This window comes from Corvus moneduloides, chromosome 6 (genome assembly GCF_009650955.1).
Source record: "Corvus moneduloides isolate bCorMon1 chromosome 6, bCorMon1.pri, whole genome shotgun sequence".
Classification (NCBI taxonomy): Eukaryota; Metazoa; Chordata; class Aves; order Passeriformes; family Corvidae; genus Corvus; species Corvus moneduloides.
In genome coordinates this window covers 10329555-10350884 of record NC_045481.1, presented here as the reverse complement: position 1 = coordinate 10350884, position 21330 = coordinate 10329555, and the positions used below count along the sequence as shown (strand labels likewise).

At 42.3% G+C, this 21330-nt stretch overlaps 1 protein-coding gene across 18 annotated transcripts in view; it reads right to left on the bottom strand.

Moving 5' to 3' along the window:
- Window positions 1–20597, bottom strand: part of CDC42BPB (CDC42 binding protein kinase beta) — a 91570-nt gene extending 70973 nt beyond the window's left edge. For 17 of the 18 annotated variants that reach the window (XM_032113489.1, XM_032113485.1, XM_032113487.1 and 14 more), the window contains exon 1: window positions 20172–20349. In XM_032113489.1, coding sequence (XP_031969380.1) covers window positions 20172–20349 — 178 coding nt within the window. Of the gene's footprint in view, window positions 1–20171 lie in introns of all 18 variants that reach the window. The other variant, XM_032113484.1, reaches the window with a different exon arrangement.
- Between the last annotated feature and the right edge of the window lie 733 nt (window positions 20598–21330).

Genomic DNA, 21330 nt, shown 5'->3' with positions numbered 1-21330 from the left:
ACTTAGTAGTCCAGTTTTTCATATCTCTTTCCAACTTGCCACATTTGTTTGGGAGAGGGAAAGCTGCCATGCTTCTCTAACCTTTTCCTGAGGTTTTCCCTAAGATTCCCAGCTCTTTCATCAGACCATGTACCAACCACGGATTCCCTGGTGGTCCATCAGCCTCTTCAGCCTTAGAACCTTCACTGACTAAAATACTGAGCAGAAGTCCAACAATGTCTGCAAGCTGACACTTTCTGCAGAGACCAAAACAAATGAATCTTGCTTCTACTCAAATTTCACAAGGTTTTCAATGATACCTTCCCTTAAGTCTTGCTAAAAAAATGCAAAGAAAAGATTACTATTTCACAATAAACTCTTCTGCTCTTTTATAACTGTGGATATCTAATGCCTTCATAAGCTTCATCTTCAGTCCTTTAATTTTCCTCAAGATGATAATACCCAGCCTGGAAGACACATGTACATTAAGCCATTTACAGATTTTCCTTGGGACTGTCTACATCCCAGAATTTGAGACAACTGAGTAGGAAGGTACACAAGCACTTCAATCCAGGAAATTCATCCTACTGCTGAAGGAGTTCCTCCTTGTTCCTTCCCACCACACTCCACTCTACTGTCTACATCATCATCCTTCATGAGGTATGTCAAACCAGAAAACATTTCCAGGCAAAAGCTAACTTGTCTATCCAATTGCACCCCCTCCCACCAAACCATTCACCCAATGTGACTCCCATACAGGTCCAGCACTGGAGCCCCAGCCCAATGCAGGAACCAGGATGAGGCTGGAGAAGGGCAAAAAGGCTTTTGGAATTGAGGATCACGTGGCATGGAGTGCAGCAACCATGGAAGTGGCTACACCGGAGCCTGTTTCTAGTCAACCCACACCAAACGAGGATAGGCTCTTCCAAAACACGTCAAAACACTGTAAGAAACACCACAGAATGCAGTACCTGTTTAATTTAGCTTTATTTGTATCTCAGTTTTTCTGTACTCCTACTTCAGGGCCAGATTTTGCAGGTGTTAGAGAGGCCATTTACGCCACAGCAAATGGTAATCATATATCGAAACACATCAGTAATGGAAAAATTGTTTCAGGGGGTTTGCATGAATCACTAGTTCCAAACAGTAAAATCTCAATGATTGCATTTCTTTTATTCCATAACAACATTCCAAATATTGCTGAAATCCACTTATTTTACTGCATGATGAATAATCTTAAAAGCATAGTTAATAATTTTTTGTAGAATAGCCTGAGAATTACAATTGTTCAGGAAAAAAAATCGTATTTTTCAGATGGTTTCAAAGAAGAGATTAAGAAAATCTCAAATTTGAGCTCACCCAAATTTCAATAACATAGGATGAAATTAAATTTCATCAGACCCAGCACCTCTTGCACCTCCTAAGAAGTAAAACAATTCCAATCTGATGACCACACTATGCTGATATAAGCATACACACGCTTACATTAATTAAGCCACCACTTACATCATCGATGTATGAGCAAAGCTCTAGTTCCTGACTGCATGCTTTATTTCATCTTAGAAGTAAAACTTAAGAAAGCAGCATAGCTGTTTTCTCAATCACTTACAGTAAATGCACTTTTTTCCCCCCAATATAGACAAGATTTTCTCTCAAGTTACTATCAACATAATACGTGCATTGTGTAACAGAACAATTTACACATTACACTGGTGCCGTATTTACCACATCACCTCCTTCATTTTTACAGCTTAGAGGTTTCCAGTAAGTTGTTCTTGCCAAGACATCCTACACAAATGTACTTACAGTGACAGGAGTGAAATCCACCTTAGGATGCATCCTTTTTCTCTGCTTATAAATTTAGAGTGAAGTAAAGTAGTTCAATGACACAACTGTAGCAGATCGCTGTGACCAGACAGGCAGTTCCATAGATCTACTCTCTTCCTTCTGTCAGCTCCAACAAATCCAGCTGGTCTCACCTCACTGACCTGATTCTCCTCACGAAACCAGCAGGATCCCAAGCTACCAAGACACATAACACAGCTATCACCCTGTAGCTGAACAAACTGAATCATCATCATTGAAGGGTCGGGAGAGGCTGCTACGCCAGCACAAGCAAGGAGGGTAAAGGAGCGGAGCATTTCTTCAGAAGCCACTGTTAAGTGGCACAGGGTGTGATGAGCTGCCCACGCACCGGCCTGCAGCGCGTCCAGCTCCTGCAGAGGTGGCCTGCCTGGCTGCTAACACACAGGGAGCTCCACGGAAAGCTGGATAAGGAAGCACAGCCAAACGACAATTACCTTTTGCCTGATGCTTCAGTTCCCAACCAGATCAACACCTTAAACTAGGAAATACAAGACTAAGGGGATGGGATAATTAGGTGAGCTTACAGTGCTACAGAACTGCACCTGACTTTTTTTTTTTTTTTTTTTTTTGATGGCTCAAGGCTGCAACACCACACATAAATACCCTGAGCTATTTTTCAATAGTTCAGGTAGCAACAGCCACTTTAAGAACAGGTGTGGCACATCTTTCTCTTCACTTCCTTCTAAATGGCAGCGGGCAGGAGGACATTTTCTCAGACATTACTCACCCTGTTTCAAAACTTGCCTGGAGCTTGAGATCTAATTAAAAGGTCACTGAAAGTCAGATTTTTGCCGTAGGAAAAGGCCACGAAGACATGCGACAAGCAATTACCGTAACCAGGCACAAGAATCTTTGCAGTAGCTCAAGTTACACTCAGAAGCAGAGAAGAGGAGCATTGTCTTTAAATCTGCAGAGAATACTAACAAGTCCCACGCTTAGATTTGCTACACATTATAGTGGATGGCTCAGAATGGCTTTTTTATTATTAAAAATACTCTCACTTCTTCAGTTCCCTCTCTAGACCAGGGATCTAGAGCCAAAGCTATTTTGTCTTGCGCTACTCATTCCAATACCACTGGCTGGCAACAAGGAAGAGGAACACCATTTACATACAGCAGCACTATTTTCATTAACTCAAAGTGCTAAAAGTCACTACCAACAAAACTCAGAGCAAGCAGGGCATCAGGAGCATGGCCAGCTGCCTGTTACACAAAAATCGCTGGGGTCTGGGATATTCAGAAGGTAAACACATCTCCAGAGGGATGCTTCCTGACAATTACTTGCTTAGAGGAGAGGTAAAGAGAGTCAAAATGGAAGAGGAATACATCTCTCAGCCTTCCAAGGCGTGATGAAAACTTTACCCGGGTAAGACAACATGCTTCTAATTTCACTGTGCAACTTTTCCTTAATGTCTGACACTGACTCAGTGTATTTCCAAATTTGTCTGTATCTATTCCCAGGCTTTCCATGTAATACAGTTAAAATTTAAAATGGGTAAGAAATGTCTAAATTTCTACCAGGAGTGGGGGGTGGGGAGAATCTACTGGAAAACTGAGAAAATCCTACCCCTGGCCTTAGATGTAGCTTTCAAAAAATGGGAGTCAAACTGTATGATAACAGATCATTAGCAGTACAGTTTTTTTTAAAGTGCTCACGGCTAAAAAAAAAAAAAAAAAAAAAAAAGCCAAAAATTTTAATTACCACTGAAATAAACCAAGAAGCCTGCAGAATTCTGTTTTAGAATATTGCCCACTTAAGCCATCAGCTTGCTAACATCAGCTAATCATTCTGAAGTTTCAAACTGACCAGGACCATAATTATCTGCTGTTAAATAAGAACAAAAATCCATTTAAAGCAGGGTTTGGTTTTCTAACACACAGTGAATACCCACGAAACAAAACATTTTGGATATATGATAATCTAGAATCTTAGACACATGACAGTTTATACAGGTTCATATTTTTAAACTTTCCTTCAAATCAAAAAATCATTCTCAGGGGAGGCAAATCTTGGAACACTTAAGAGTGAATTTTTAAAATCTAACTGATTTAGAGCATGACTAAAGAGCTTTAACATCACATGTATATGCAAAGCATACAGAATAAGAATCTAAAAATAGAACACCATGCCTCTTCCTAGAGACATTTCCAAGTCTCCAAGCATTATAAATTCAGCTTTCTCTTGTACATGCAGGATGAAGTTCTTCCTCCTTCTCTCCCCCTCATTCTGTATTTTTATCATGCTTTCCTATCCAAATTTTTGCTAATTTATGTACATTACACTGAATAAGTGCTTTCCCCTTATCTCAGTATTTTGTGTATCAAAGAACAGTTTCAGTTTTGTTTAGTACTTATAGCCCATCTCTTCCTAGCATCTTCGCCATGGCACCTTTCAGAAATTCTTAAATCCAGTTTCTGGACCATGATTTTAGGAAAGCTCTCAACAGATTGCCAGCCCACATGACATGCTGTTTAATGGACATGCTTCTAGGCATTCCCAAACCTCTTGTAGGCTCCTGGAATCTTATATCCTCCACACTACCATTCCAATCCAGAACATACCTCCTGTTACTGCATACTCCAGCATGACGAGCAGCAGTCCAAGATCCCTGGGTTCTAGACGCTCCCTCTTTCTCACATATTCTTAAAACCAGAAGCAGTAGGGAACAAAAACCTGTTCCATCGCTATACTCACAACTGTAAATACCACGTCACACCTCTAGGTCTTGTTCCTCAGCTTTTCAAGGTAGACATAGCAAGTGAGGATCATCCCAGAAAGTTTTTATATCAGATGCAGTATCCGATAGAACATTCTGCTTTTAAGATTGTCATTTTAAACACAAGTTTTCCGTTTTGTACACTCCTCTTTACTTAAAGTGTAACATTATCCACATGCCATCTTTGTTTAATAAACACTACAACCATGATCCTTTTGCTTTAAGATTTATTTCCATGCATTTAAGCAGAGAATTCCTTTTTTTTCTTCCTCATTTACAGCCCATCTAGACAGGTGTGTTGATTTCAAAACAGAAAATCAAGTACTAGGACATTCAGAACAAGCTTGTAGTAGGCCGGCAATCTCAAATCTTCATCTATACCTCAGGCTCCATTCTGTTGGCTTCCAACCTTTTTCTTTATTCATACTTGGAAATAACAACCAAACATTTGGAAGCTCCTTTGCAACACCAGGGTGAGCACCTGCATGCCAGTACAGATGCAGCTGGAAAACCCTGCTGGTGTAGATGTGCTTTTACAGCTTCTCATTTCCAGAGTAGGAACCAGTAAAGACACATTAACTTCTTTCCAGAAATCTTCTGACATAGTACTCGGCCTCTGAGGAGACCACAAGCAGAAGAGGTGACCACAAACAGAAAACCAAGGAATTTCAGTCAATCTACGAAATGCTTTAATCTACTTCAATGCAACTGCAAACTAGTATAGATATTGAGCCAATATTTACACAGAGAAAAGCCAAATGGTTGCCCTTCTACTTTTTTACATGTCATTTTAGTTATATCCCGTTCCCTTTTCTTTTTCCATACAGAATTTAATATTTTCCTTTACTAATTTGCCTCCAGTGTCGTCTAAGTAAATCTTGAGTACTTTGCCCATTTCATGATTGTTTTAGCTCTTAAGTAATATTTTCCACTTGCATGGACTCACTTTAAAAACACATTCAGTCCCAAACCACAGTCTTATAAAGACTGTCAAACTCTTCATCCTTGATACTGTAGTTCAAGCAAGCTAGGTTCATTTTTGATACCAGTATTGTGGAGCTGAGGCTATGTAATCCTTTTGTTCCATAAACTTCCTTGGGATTCTCTAACAGAAAAGTCTGGAAGAGTTGTCGATTTTTTTCCCCTTACTTTACATAAGATACTCAATATATATGTCACTTAGGGCTCCTTTCCCCCCCCCCCCCCCCAGCCTTGTGACAAAGGTGCTCAGGAGTGCTTGTTCAGTAATACACTATTCCATCTTTGGACTGCCACTATGAATCAAGCAAGGACATGACATTTACCAAAAATGTTTTTAATCTCTTGGTAGTTTCACAGTCTTTAACATACAGCTTCATTCTGGTTCTCATGAGCAGGTACACACACAACACAGGTCTGTGACAATCATCTGCAGGACACAAATGCCCCACAGCATTGAGGGGAAGGATGACTCTGCTTATAGAACTTGCTTCTTTGTTGATCAAATTGTCTGTATAGGAGTTAAAAGCCTTGAAGGCTTCGCTTCTGGCAAGAGTCCTACTGATTATACCTTAACAGCCACAAAATTTCACTTTTATAATAATTTCTTGAAGCTTAACTCTTGTTTCTTACATAATTCGAATTTTAAAACCAAGTCCACAGAAGGATCATTAAAAACAAAAATCTAGCTCCACAAAATCTTTCAAAACAAGTATCAGTCATCATAAAAGAGAAGGAACAGTCGTATGCTAAAACTATTCCACTGTATTTACCTGCATGAGCAGCAAGGGTCACTTTGTCACTATGTCTATTAACTATGCTCAGACTACACCAGTCATTACTCTTACATAGGAACAAAAATGTACCTAATTATTTTAAGAAATTTTACAATAGGAGAGTAGTTTGTGCAGTTGTTGGCAAAAGCTCACTCCTGACTATTCAGCTATATTTTAAAGAAAGGAAAGAAACCAGAAGCATTTACAACTGTATTATATGAAATCAAAATTTAAGGAATTACTCTTCTGAAGAGCCACTCTCTGAGGAATCCATTTTCAAGGAACCAAAACGTCACTTTGGAGTTTCACCTTTCTTACGTGAACGTACTTGAACAGATCAAAACCCCCAAGGTCTAGTAAGAATCTTTGTTATCTCATGTGAGAAGTTTTTCTTTAATTACCACCAGTTCCATCTCTCCTTCAAAATTTTTCTTAACAGACATTTCAGTAAAAATGCTCAACATAAAGTTTACCTTAAAGTACAGAAGCTTCTGGAAGCACCAGGTAAAGACATCTGGCCTGACCAATGTTTGTAGTATATTGACCAATATTTTGGACTTTAAATGATGTTTTTTCCACTGCTTTCTAATTCACAGACCTGCTTATTTTTTATTCCAATACTACAAATTTTAAAACAAATACCATGACTCTCCAACAATCTATTTCTGGATATGTGTTAAAAGATTACAAGCAGACAGTGTTGATTTCCTCTTCCATGAATTGTTACGCACAGCTAAATTTATTTCCTTGCCAATTAGTTTTATTTTTTTAAACACAGAAGTGATAACAAGCAGTCTCCACCCAAGTCCCTCAGAAAATGGAGAGGACAGGTTCTTAAGTGTTATATGGGACATGAGGGGGGAGGAAGAGACGAGGGCAAGGAGATTGAAGTAAGAAGTAGGTCTTGCCCATGCTTTCCTCTTGCAGAAAGATAATCCATTATCTTTCACCAGCTGTCACCCACAGAGCTCTGAAGGTGAATTACTGGAGCACATTTTCCAGTGAAGTCCCTGTATTATTTATTCTGTAGTTACCAACCATATACTTGAAGAAAGAACTATCTTTACCAATGTGCAATACAACATATTACAGCCACTGACACAAAAGATCATTGCTGCTACGTGTGCACAAGTGAGCACTGCTGTTTTAAAGACATCACTGCAAAGTGCCTTCTCTAAATACAAATAAGAAATGAAAAGTGAAGAGTCTGAATAATTAACTGAAAGAGGAAATTAGGGCATAAGAGGATGAAAGTGATATTTCTCCGTAGTTTTAAGCAGCAAGACTCAGTCTGCAAGAAAGTTATTGCCATTACTTCACTATCTGCTTTTTGTCCCAAGGTACCTGCACAGTGTGCAGGTACCAGAGCATCTGAAACAAGTACACAACACTTTGAGAAAAGTTTCTTCTGAAAAATGAACACACATTATAAACTGCTCACAGACAATCCTTGCCCCAGAAGGGCAGTGGACCATTACATTATATGGTGCTGTCAATGAATGCCTTCATGACATAGCTGACAATATATATTCTCCGAGAAGGGGATCTACCAGACTTCCAGGCATTTAGGAATATAAGAATTTTGAAGAATCTTATTTTCTAAGGGTTTTGCTGTAAGCAAAATACTCAAAGACACAGATACAAATTCATTGTAAGGAAAGTCAAGCGCCACTTTGGATACCATCTAAGTACAAAACACCACTTATAAAGGATTCATTTCTTACATTTTGTCCCATTTGTAAATTGTTATCCTCATCACTGACAGCACTTCCATATACCGATATGATTTTGAAACACTGAACTTGTTGTGCATTTTGGTTAGCTGAGTCCACTATCATCAATCAAGAATATCAGCATTAAAACCATGTTGTGAATCCAACTTCATGTAAGTCATATGAGTTCTTAGTTTACAGAGGAAATAAAAAAACCCAGCTAGTATCTCCCATTAGATCTTGCTCTTAGGAGGAAGATTTCTTTCACCCTGTTGGTAGCAACTGCTTAGCCAGACACCTTACAGTGTCAGATATAAGCATATTAGGAACCCTACTAGATAGAGATCCCTTGTGATACGAGAACATATCTAGTGGAACAACTAAACCTGTATTTTTCATAAAGGATGATTCAGGCTCGCAGTCATGCAGGGATGGCAGGCTCTTCTGACAGCCCCACGCAGGAATGCTTTAAAATACTCCAAGTGCTATCAAGGCTAACTAGACATAAGGAAACACTTGAGAAATAGCATTAGACAGAAAACATAGGTGCAAAGTTCTTAAAACCTGTTCTGGCAATTCACTGCCAGGAACAAGGAAACTGGTGCTTTCTTTAAATACATGGAAGAACAACATGAAGAGAATTTAGTTTCCCTTCATTTACAAGCCTAGTTACAAGCTTGTCAATACTTATGTTCAGACTGTGGTAAAATGCCAGCCAATCAAGGTAACCACCTAAGACTATCAAAAAAATAAGTTGTGTGAACTACTTTATCTACAACAAGAAGAAGATGCTATTTCACATATTGCTTTTCATTCTGAGAAGTAGGAAGAACAACTGTTTTTTATTAGAGCACCGATGACGTTAAATACATTTGTGGACACAGGAAAAAAATATACTGAACCACAGAGTCAATTCAGGTTGGAAGGGACTTCTGGATATCAGAGTCCACCCAACTACTCAAATCTGAGATAACATCAAAGTTCAATCAGGTGACGAAGGCCTTGTCCAGCTGAGGTTTGTCCCCAGGATAAAGAGCCTATCACCCTCCTGGGTGACTTGTCCAGTCTGAGACCATTCTTAGGAGGAGTACTTTTATTTTTCTCTCACAAAGAATCAGAATCCTCCTTGCCATAGCCTGTCTCCGCTGTATGTCCTTCTTGGCAGTGCAACCAGGAAGCATCTGCCTCTGTGTTCTCCCTAAGCACACATGTGGCAGTTGAGGATAACGATGAGATTCCCTTCTCCAGGCTGACCAGATTCAGGTATCTCAGGCTTTTGTCGCGTATCACGTACTTCAGGCCCTCAACCACATCAGTGGCTTACTGCTAGACTCACTTCAGTTTCCCAGGGGTTTTTCTATACCAGGAAGCCCTAAACTAGACACAGTACTAAAGAAATGGACTCGGAAGAGTGGTGTAAAGAGAATAACAACCACTTCCCTCAGCCTGCTGGCTACACTCTCCAGATGCAGTCATGTACACAGGCAGCTTCCATTTCTACAATTGTTTACCAGGATCCTCAAATCCTTTTCTGTAAGGCTGCTGTCTAGATGGTCCTTCCCCAGCTTTCACAGATGCACAGTGCAAGACTTTGCACTTGTCATGCTGAATTTTGTGATGTTTCACAGTGTGAAGGAAGTATAATGCTGTATACAAAAGGTACAGGATGGAATGTAGTATCTGCTATCCCCACCCTCAAAACATGCCTGAAAACACTAAACACAATCTTTATAATGTTTAACACTACCCACAAGAACAGGAAGTGTACACCTAGACAACCTACACCTTTGGTTCTGTCAGGATCAAGCAGGGCAACTTCTCCTGGTCTGAACCACTCAAATGCATTCATACCTTTAATGCCGATGAAAATTACTGCAAAGCCCTTTCCTAAGGGCAGTAAAAGCTTCTCCGTGAATAACTTTTCATTTTCTTAATTAAAAATCTCCCACTTCCCTCCTTCCCAAAATGTCAGGTCTTTTATGTTTACAATTCACATCAGAGTCAATTTCAAGATGCAGAAGGATTGGTTATTTCTAGCCATGGATGTAAACCTGACTGGGTCGTGCCTGACAGGGTCAAGCCTGCCCAGTGTAGCCTTGTTGGTACAGCACTACATCCAATCCAGTAAATCCTGCTAGCCCACAATCACAAACACAGACTGATAACCAGAGTTCAGTTGCCTTAATGACCAGTAAATACCTCTAGGGGTAAGACAAAGACAGTCTGTGGGCCTGATACAGTCTCCAGTAAGGCATCCCCACACTATGTTGTCCCATGTTATCTGGAGTACCAGGCCAGAAGAACCACAGTTTAAAAACAGCTGTGTGTATATTGACATTATTCACAACTTAAATATCAACTGTTCAGGAAACCAAAGGCTGAACACTAAGTGGTAATGGAAATCTTCAGTTACGTAACAGAGTAAGTTAACGCAGTCAAACTTAACTCCTCCAAGCAGTGATATGATGCCACATGACCTCAGGCGTTTTACTACAACTAGTTCAAACTGGCCCGGAAGGAAAATGTTTGTGCTTCTTCCCTGCGACACAGCTAACCTGCAAGAGTCTGCTCTGACAGGTGAAGTGTTGCAAGTTTAGGAAAAATACCTATTACCCATTAAAGGCAGAAATATTAAATACCACAGACTCCAGCCTTCACTCTGCACTTAAACCCAACATCTACCAGTTACTCCACTAGGACCACTAGATCATTTTTAGCCTCTTGTACATGTAAAACTTTTCTTCTCACAGCCTCTTGGAGGAAGTCCCATGGTTCTGAAATACAAAAAATGTCATTTCCTTTAAGGTGTGTAACTAGGGATTATTCCATGGCAACGATGCCACCCTAAAAGGAACCACTGATAGGGAAAACACAGTGAGATTCCCTCCTTGGCTTAAAGAGCACACAAACAAAAAGAAAGAAAATGTGGTCAGATACTACATTCCCATTTCATGCTGACATAATGCAAACAATCACAGACTACACACAGAAACCTGAACCGTTAATTTAAAAATTTCAATATGAACTTCTTACTCAAGTACACCTAAATATAAGAAAAACACCTAACTATAGAAAAAAATTGCTAAATCTCTTTCATATCCAGAGTCCAAGAATGGCCAGAAGCCTGGAGAACAAAGCCTGCAGGGCTTGCACACTGGGTGTCCATCTCTCAGGGCTAATAAGAGACAGACAACAGCCACACCGCCATGATACACTGAAATGGAGGTGGAGAGAACAACAACACATGACAACCTAACTAATCCGGTCAGAAAAAGAGCTAAATCTAAAGACTAAACATGCATCTTAAAAAGCAAACCTTTGGGAACATATTTCAAAATGATATAATAGGATCTTCATGCCTGAAGTCACCCTCCTGCTGTTTCTACTCTGCCTTAATTACAGTAAAATAAAAGGCACTCTGAACACTCCAGCTTCCTGTACTGATAATCCAAGTCACGCGGGCAGCAATAAGGCCGGCAGCACACAAAAAAGCTCCATGAAGAAGCCAACTTTTCAGGAAGGATGTGCAAAATGAAGATCATAGAAGCCATACTGTAACAACAGCAGAAATCCAAAGGTGTGCAAAGCAATGGAGACAATCCCCATCCACCCCCAAGGTGCACGTGAAATCTCTGTAAGAAGTAGTGGGGGAACCAGGGACAGAGGAATTCCTCAAGAGTGGGAAAAAAATTTCAGATGCCCCATAATTATTACCATGCAATTACTAGAAACCATGTCCTTCCTCAGATGAGGCCAGAGATTTCATAAGCATACAGTTCAGTTCTTAGGCTAAGGGACCATTACTGGCAAGGAAATCATAAGACACAACCTCCCATACAACTGTAGTGGTTGCTATGCTTTGGGTAAAATCATACCTCCTGTAAAAAGAATGACTCCACATCCCATGAACTACACAGTCCCAAATAAAAGTACAGTATTGCCAGAATAGCTGCAACACCTCTTTAACACTGACTTCCATATACCTACTCAAGCGAGTTTAAAACAGGTGTCTTCTTACTTGTTACTTCATCTTTCACCAAATCTTTTGATGACAATTAGAACAATGCAAGTCAGGTTTAAGCTGAATTAAAAGCCCAGACAGAACTTGGTATTGACTTTTCCAAAACCCTGAGCATGCACATCTCACTAAACTGGCATAAACACATTCCAAACAGGACTTCACAAAGCAATTATCCATGTTTATTTTTATGTTGGAGAACAATTACAAATTATAAAAAGAATTTGAGATATATTTGAAATTGGTGCTGCTTCTGATCTTTTCTCTTCTTGGCCTTTTGGAGAAAGGCAGCTATATACATATTCACCCCTCAACAGTAGTGCACTTAAGCAAATTAAGAACTATACCTCAGACTATGCTAATGCACATCTGATTAATAAATTCCACACATTTTCAATGATTTAATGCATTTTCTAAAGCTCAGACTCCTTTATAGAGGTCTCAGGTTGGGTATCCAGAGGTACTAATCACATTTGAAGCTTTAGGCCATGGTTAAGTAATAACACGTTTCAGTGTTAAGACCCTGATGACATGAATGATAGAAATTAAGATCTCAGGCACTTCAGGATGCCTAAGGCCTCAGCTGGAAATGATGGATGCACACACTTAATCTGAATGCACTCTAAGTATATCTACAGACATGATTACTGAGGTCTATGCAAAATCAGGGCTTAAGAAAACAGTGTGTAGTTTCCTACTGAAGAAAGCTACATTCATTATAGTGAACAAGATCTTTATAAATGAAAGCCTGCATTCTGGTAATCTGCATATGCTGATGAGAAAAATAGGCTGGAAGCTTTTAGTGTTAGGAGACAGCTAAAAAATGAACAGATCGCATTGAACCACAGAGCAAACATACATAAAAATTCTCAGACCTGGAGAATTTTTTAAATTAAATCTCTTTTCTTAAAAAAAAAAAAAAAAAAAATTAAAAAAAGGTAAAATACACAACCCCATAGCACTTCGGTTGGCTGTAACAGTGAGCATAATACAAGCCCTTTGGTAACATCAAGAACACATTGGAACTCTCAAGTGTGCCTTATGAAAGACTTAGGAAACAAACATCAACTCTATTTAAAGTACTATCAAAGGCAAAAATACAGTAAAAAGATTTAACAAGTCCCTTCTATTTTTCTAAGCAGTTTGCTTATGGTACATCACCCTATTAATCTTTTCAGACATTCGTAATGAAAAAGATGAACCCATAATCCTAGGCATTACATTCTGATAATGGCTCAGATAAATTTGCAATTGTTAAGTATTATAATTCTTCCTTTTTGTAATACCCATTTTAAACTAGCTTGCATGAATTGCCTCAAATTACATGCAAGAGATAAAATGTAATTTTTATAAATTTAAAGAATCTGTAGTTTAACATTCCCAGCTAATCTCAACTACAGATCAACATTCCTAAAACCTAAAACATTAATATATAACCATAAAGTAGAAGTAACTTCCTAAAAAAAGCTAATGAAACAAGTCTCTTCAGTTCTGATTCACACAGTTAAAATCATTTGTTCTAGTAGGTGTGGAATAAAATGACTCATTCCCACGCATTAATTGTTTGCAAAAATAGGTTAGTTCAATCTAATTTGATAAAAAAAATGAATTGTACTGGATCTAAACTGACTTTCAAGCCATTTCCACTAATAATGCATAACTCTGCCGACCATGAAGTTTTAAGGATGCAAATTAAGTAATTTTTTTTTGCAAAGTATTATATCTTAATATTATCTGTGAAAAATCAATATGAAAATAATTTAGATTTGCAAGTGAAACAAGACAGAAAAGAGTTAGATTATGGATGCTTATGAAATCTTACTTCTGCATTCTACACCTTACCATATGCCATCAGTGAGAAACTACTAGGTGCACACATTTTCCTGAATGAAGACAAACTTATCAGTGACTTATTTACCCCCTTCTGAGTTTTCGTAGATAAACAAAATTTAAATGCAAAATATAGATCACAGCCTTTAATATACCACATAATTCCTCAAGCCCTAAATAAAGACAGGTGCTATTTATTAGCCCCTTTATCCACAGGAGAAAAGGGATACTGACTTCCTTCTATGGGACAAAAGACAATCTTCACCCAGGACATCTGTCACTTTAACAGCAAATGCCAATGGGCCTCTCATCCTCCAGACCCTGTTACTTTGCCACTACTAAAACATGACTGCAGCATTCAGTGCCAGTGCTTCACAGCATGAAGTTTTACAGAAAAAGTCATTAAAAGATACTGCCTCACTCTAAAAATAACAGATTAAAACAGATGTCCTGTAGAGAGTCCACCATCATACAGCAGCAGGGTTTTAACCACATGCCCTCATGTCACTAGCCTAGACTACAATGCTGTCAAAGCTAACATGGCAGTTTGGGCTACTTCAACATTAATTAATCCTAACATACATTTTTGAAAAGAACAAAACCAGTTTAATGGAAGCAGAGAATGCAGGAAACTGGGATTCCATGCAGCCATGGTCACACTATTCTGCCAGATGACCATCAAAGACCTTGTTACTGAGGGTGATCCAAGCTATGGTACCCCGTCTCTGACCACAGGAAAGCCTTCAGGAGCAGGGAAGAGTTCTGGCTGCATCCACACTGCACAAAAAAACCCACGGTCACTACCACCACTCACCTTTCCAGAACACCTGCAAGGCACCTGTAGCTGTACCCTGCCCCAGTGGGCCCTCCTGCCACTAGCTCTGGTGTAATGGATCATAACAGGCTTTGGTGGAGAGAGGATGACATAGAGGAAACTCAGCCAAAATGTGAAATTCAGTTTCTTGTTCATTAGCTGCCTTCATTAGCCAACTACTGTCACTTCATACACATGCCTAACAGGCTTATCACTCACTGCACAGCTTCTGCCTGCACAGAGAAGGACATTACAAGAGCTGGCAGAACCTCAGGTCCCCTCCTGGCTTTTTATGTGTATTTCTGCAAGGGAGGAGGAGGGAGAAGCGCCAAAGGGAATGAAGAGAGGAATTTAAGCCCTCAAGTCAAGAGATATGATGTGTTACCAAGCAACAGTTTTACCTGGTGTAACCCCAAAAGACCAACAGATCCTCATAAGCAACCCTGAAAGTCCATCAACTCTGAGGTCATCTCAAAAATACCTAAGGATAGTTTCTGCCTCTTATACTAGCAGCACACTCACCACACACTGTGCCCCTGCCCTTACCTAGTACTTTTTCTAGTATAGCAGTTGCTGTGGCAGAGGACTAGGTCAACCCTGCAGCTAGTTTAGAATATGCTCTAATGCAGGCTGGAAAGACCCTTCGTCAGGCTCACATGTACACTTCTGAACACAGCTGCTCTCAGGCTGAGAGAACAGGCTCTACACTGTCCTGAAAGAAAGGCCACCCTGAAAGGTTATCCCTTCCCTAAGTAAGCATTTTTTTATCTGAAAGGTTACGGTGCCTCTTTAAGCAGAACTGGAAGGAGAAAAGAGTGGGCCTGAGAGTCAATTTGCAAAGCTCACAGAGCCCCTCCAAACAGCAAGATCCAAACTTGAAGCACCAGTCCCGACAGTGACCTAAAGTTGTGAATCACTGCACCAGGACAGCAGCCCTTCCCAGTGAATGTTCTGAGAGTGATTTTTTCCATGTATGGTCCAGATTCAAGTGTAATAAATATATACCCAAAAGTGGCAGTTCACGAATAGGCTAGAGGTTGCTTTGAGCACTCTGTGTGTACATTTTTTCTCTCCTTTAGTTCAGACTGGGAATATATTGATATTACTACAACAGCATCCACTGTCTATTATGCCAGACTGTCTTCAAGAGCTCAGCAGCAGGTGCCAGGCTGGCCTACTTGTGCTAATCATCTGCATCTTCTTCATTTTCCCCACAGCTTCAGCATCCTTAAAGTTCCTCTCAGGAAAAAACAAAAACAAACACAGACACAAAAAACCCCACCACCACCATCCAAAAGCAGAACACCACCCTAGCTGGGTAGCAGACCTTGCACAAACTGAGAACACAGAAGGTAAGTCAGCATTCAAACAGACAGCTCCTAACAACTGAGGAGAAACAGTCCACAGAAGTAACTCATACGCCTGCTTAAAACAAACACAGATCAGTCTAAACTACTCTGACATAGGTTTTGAGGTGTTCCCACAGAGAGAACCAGCCAGTACCCAGTCTGGGAGTGAGACAACACTGAATGAAGTGTATGGGGACAGGTGCCATCTTGCCCTCTGTAGCAGGCCAGCAGTATGAAACAGAGTCAGAGGAAACAAAGGCTGGAGTAAGAGAGGCTGTGCAGCACCAAGATAATTTTGAATACAAATAAGGCCCATTCCTGTGAGACTCTCCTCTGAACATGTTTGACTACTGGCTGCAAACTGCGACAAGTAGCTGTCCAAAACGGAGCAGCCAGTTGCGCCAGTCCCTGCTGACTGGAAGGAAGGGGCAGTGAGCACCAGCCACAGCCAACTAAGATAACTCCTGGAAAACGAGGTGATGTCAAACCAGCACAGGAGTAATGCCAGCCAGCAAGGTGCCCTGCAAGCAGCCACTCTAGCATAGGATTATGCAAGACTCAGATGCTTCAGTATGACAGAACAAGAGGCTCCATAGGGAGGAACACGCTGTACCTGAAAGCTAAAGGACAGGTGGTACACAGACACCTGAGCTGCAGCTGTGCTGCTCCAGCACTCCTGCACTTCTCTCCTTGTCAAGTTAAACAAGGGACAGCATTTTTTGCAGGAAGAGTCTCTTGGGAGGTCCGTCTGCAGTGCATGGACAACACCACACCACAGCACTCATGTCTATCAGCTAAGTCCAAAGTTCATGCAGCCTCCTCTGTGCCTGCTGATAGCTTTAGGTTGTCTCACTTTCAGAGAGGAATGAGCAAAACCCATTAGAATAAACAGGACTCCTAACTATTTCTCACTCTAAGAGCAGCAGATGCAGCAACAGTTTAAAAGACGCTAAGCACAGATTTGGGAAGTTCTTTCTGAACGTGTAGACATGGGTCTGTCATCTAACACATTTGGATTTAATTCCCACTAAGAATACTGAGCATTATTTCAATATCTATTATATAAACAATGTAACAGTGATAACCAACTGGGTTATGAGAGCTTATTCAACAGAAGTTATAAATAAAAATAACTAGAAGAAAAGGACTTTGACTCCTCACTTGCAGTTCAGCTAGCTCTTCTCCAAAGACACTTGGCATAAAGATATGTGTATTATACATCCACTACAGGGAATAAACAGTGTGTTTGAAAGCTCCACTCACCATGGGAAAGCTATAATTGCTAAGGTTAAAATGGCAGATTCTTACAAGATTTGTAAAGCAATGGAAGCCACAAGCTGCCTCAAGGCAAAGGACCACACCCTCCGCTCTTCCACGGTTAGCAAATAGGAAGATGATTTTGAAGAAATAAACCTGTGGCAGGACTGCCAGGAAGCAGCAGAGGAATTAATAAGACAGAAGCAATGGGATCCACCATTTGGACTTTATCACCCTCGACAGGTAAGGTGCAAGGCTTCCACAGAGGTTGAATAGAGAGGAGGTGGCATAAGTCTCACAAGAGGAACATGGGACTTGATTTTCTGGACTCCCAATTTCTCCAGCATCCACCAGCTACAGAATATAAGCAGCACCAAGCTCTGTCAGAAAGCAGAGATATCCATAACCAGCAACTACACCACACAACTCAAAACCTCCTCTGCACCCAACAGTCAGGAAAAAAACCCCTGCCTCAACTACCACACCTGAAGTCTATTTTCCCCTGGCAATTAAGAAGGCTAGCAAGTCCATTAGCCACGTTGAATCATTTCAAGGGAATTTACATGTGACACCTCACACCCAGTTTAAAAATCAAAATTGTAAAAAAATGCTTGTTATATAGCTCAGCTTAATTCAAACTTAACACCTGTGCAGCTTATTTCCATTGCCAGTGATGAGTCTCCATTTTGTCAAAACGAAATTCCTTCTGTCTCCAGTTGCTAAAGAAACACTGATCTTCAAAGTATATCCCAGGTATTTAACTACACTCTGATGCTTCTACAGACACATAACAGCACAGAAAACTTGTGCACATTAATCCAGAATATCTTCTAACAGCAAATCAGGCTGTAATTAAGACACATCATGACATGAGGAAGATTAGCATGTTTGGCATGATATTTTCCTTATTAGCTGGAAGCAGAAACAAGTTCCTTGTCAGTGGAAACACACTGTGAGGGCATTAGGACACAGATAAAAGGTGTCTCATTCCTGGCACTTATTTGTTTTTAACAGCTTGAAGGAAAGGAAGGAACACACAGTATCAACTGTAATTGGTTTTAAGGGTATCCCTTGTTGATGGAACACAAATATACAGCAGTCCAGATTTAGGCCCACCCCCTTACCATCAAGAGCCTGGATTATAAACTTTTATCCCTACTCTGCAGCACCAGATGGTAGCTCACATACATTTCAATTATTTATTGAATAGGCACTTTGTTATACCAGGGTAATCCCACACTGCAGTAAAAACTACACACTGTTTTTATTGCAAGCTATACTTTTCATCAAGTCAGTAACCTTTTCACATTCAGTGAACACAATAAATAGAATTAAAAGAAGCGATTTTATAAACAATTGGATAATCAGCCTCTCCATCACACAGAAAATGACAACGCTGGGATCAATCGGTAAGACACAACCACCAGCAGTGCTATAGAAAAAGCATATCATTCTCTGGCCTGCCTCAAATACTTCCAACTTCAGTTTTCAAAGTATGTTGTAGTCTGATCTATCATACTTAACAGCTTGCTGGTGCTCACTCGTTCAAGCCATCAGCTTAAAAACAAAACACCTTGAATGCTCTTTGCAGAAGACATACAAAGCTCCCATGACAAAACAAATAATCAATGTTCCCCAGGCTGCAGCCTTGCGGGGCAGATGTGATAAAGTGGTTAATTATTCAGTTGGCAATCGCATTACTGACGTCAATAGAAGAGTCCAGGAAGTGAATCCTCTTAGTTTGCTAGTGTATGACAAAGAGTGGTGGTCCCCACAGAAATTAAGGAGAACCAGCTGTCCCTTCATGTTAGTGCTCTGGTCTCTAGTGCTAAAGACACACATTTGCATTTACTGAAGTAAATCTGCCCCTCCCTCTCCCTTAGGAAATCCTTTGTTTTGTTGGTTGGGTTTTTTCAGTTTTTAGGGGTGGGTTTTTTTTATTTTTTAAGAGTGCTCTTTTAAAGCCTAATTAACTGTACATGCATAGAACAGCTGATAAACGGGACAATATACTCGTGACCAATGATCTCTCCTCCCTCCCCTTCAATTCTTATTCCATGGAGAAGTTAAGTCACCTTCGTCATACATTATTATTCATAACTTACTCAGCTGAATAAACCAGTCAGCCACCATGGCCGTTTTAACATAAATTCATTTAGACATGCGGCAGGCAAGGATCTCTGCTCTCCACATACCTCTAGTCAATAGCCTTAACTAAACAACATTAACAGAAAACTTTTATCCTAAGTGCTATCAAAAGTATCCACATTTTCTTTTGTAAGCACGCTCCGGACTATTGGAGGTCTCTCGTTATCAGGCTGCTTAACAGTAGGGAACCATTAAACAAAGCTCTTTCTTAGAAAAGCTGCCTAGAAATACTCTGTCCTTGGGGGGCATGCCCAAATTAAAAAAGACTGTAGGATGAACGGCAACTGTTGTTTCTTCGAGCCACACACACGCCCTTTCTAAAGCAACGAGCCGGCACCAGAGCAACATTCAAAGCCTGAGCCTGGTGCTCTCCCCTCCTCCCCTCCCCCAGGTAGGAAACCCTCCGAGGAGCTCCGGATTAGCCTGACATTTCGGGCTAAGCCGAGCAGGGTTTCAGGCCAAGGACACTCCGGTGCGGTTCCTGCTGCCGGCTGCCAAGCGGTTCGCCTGAGACCGAGGGAGGAGACCTGGAGGGTCAAGGCCCGACTGGCGACGGGGGTGTTCCCCAGGGAGGCGCCGCATCCAGGGGCGGCGTCTCCGGCCGCTGCTGGGAGCGGCGGTGGGAGCGCACGGCGGGGCCGGGCCACCCCCGACCGCTCCGCCGCCCCTCACCCGGGCACCACGCACAGCCCCCGCCACCCGGCCCCGCGGCCCCCGCCCGGGCTCACCCCACTCGAGGAAGTCGGACACGTATCGGTCGCGGCGGAGCGGCGAGTCGCGGCTGCACTCGGCGTAGACGCCGACCAGGAGGTCGAGCAGGGTCTCCACGCTCAGCACGCTGTCGTGCCGCTGCGGCCCGTCCAGCACCAGCTGCTCCAGCCGCTTCAGCCGCACCTTGGCCGACATGGTGCCGCTCGGGCGGCGGGCGCGGGGCACGGACGGGACGGGGCGAAGCGAAGGCCCCGGGGCTCAGCCGCGCTCAGCCGCCCCGCGCCGCCTCCCGCGGCCGAGCGGCTCCTTCCACGGGCTCCGCCTCGGGCACGGACGGTCCATGGGCCGGACCCGGCCAGCCACCCCCCGCCCCGCTCCGCTCCGCTCCGGCCTCGCCCCGGCGGCGGGGAAGGGCCGATCCCACTCCCGATCCCGCTCCTCCTCCCCGGGCCCGGCGCGTCCCTCGGAGCGGCTCCGGCCACGCCCACCGCCCGGCGCCCGCGCGCTCCGACGTGGGCAGGGCCGTGCGAAGCCGCACAGGAAGGTTGGGCTGGGCGGCGCCCCGTAGCAGCAGATTCGCCGCGGAGGGGCCGAGGGGCGGCGCGGTTGCGTGTCCGCGTCCGCACTTTCGTCTGTGTGTATGTCTGTGTCTGTGTGTGTGATCATCAGCAGGTTCTTTGGTGTAAGGTCTGTATGTGCTTTCAAGCACGACAGAGGAGCCCTAGTCAGTGGAACAGGCAGCAGCCAGCATCCCTCACTCACGGACGTGCTGGCACTAACAAGCTTCGAGCACGCAGTACATCGCGATGTTCGCGTCTGTCTACGTGCACACAATCACAGGCTCACAAAATGGGTCCGGCACCACAACGGGGCATCTTGTCCAGCCTCCCTGCTCGAGCAGGGTCACCCCAGAGCACATGGCATAGGAATTGCATCCAGAGGGCTCTTGGGTATTTCCAGTGGGGGAGGCTCCACACCCTCTCCGGGCAACCTATTCCAGTGTATGGTCACTGCACAATAAAGAAACTCTTCCTCATGTTCAGGTGGAACTTGCTGGGCATCAGTTTCTACCTGTTGCCTCTTGTCCTATTGCTCAGCACCGCCAGGAAGAGCCTGGTTCCATCCTCTTGCCACCCTCCAGTCAGACACATGTAGACATTGATGGGATCCTCTCCC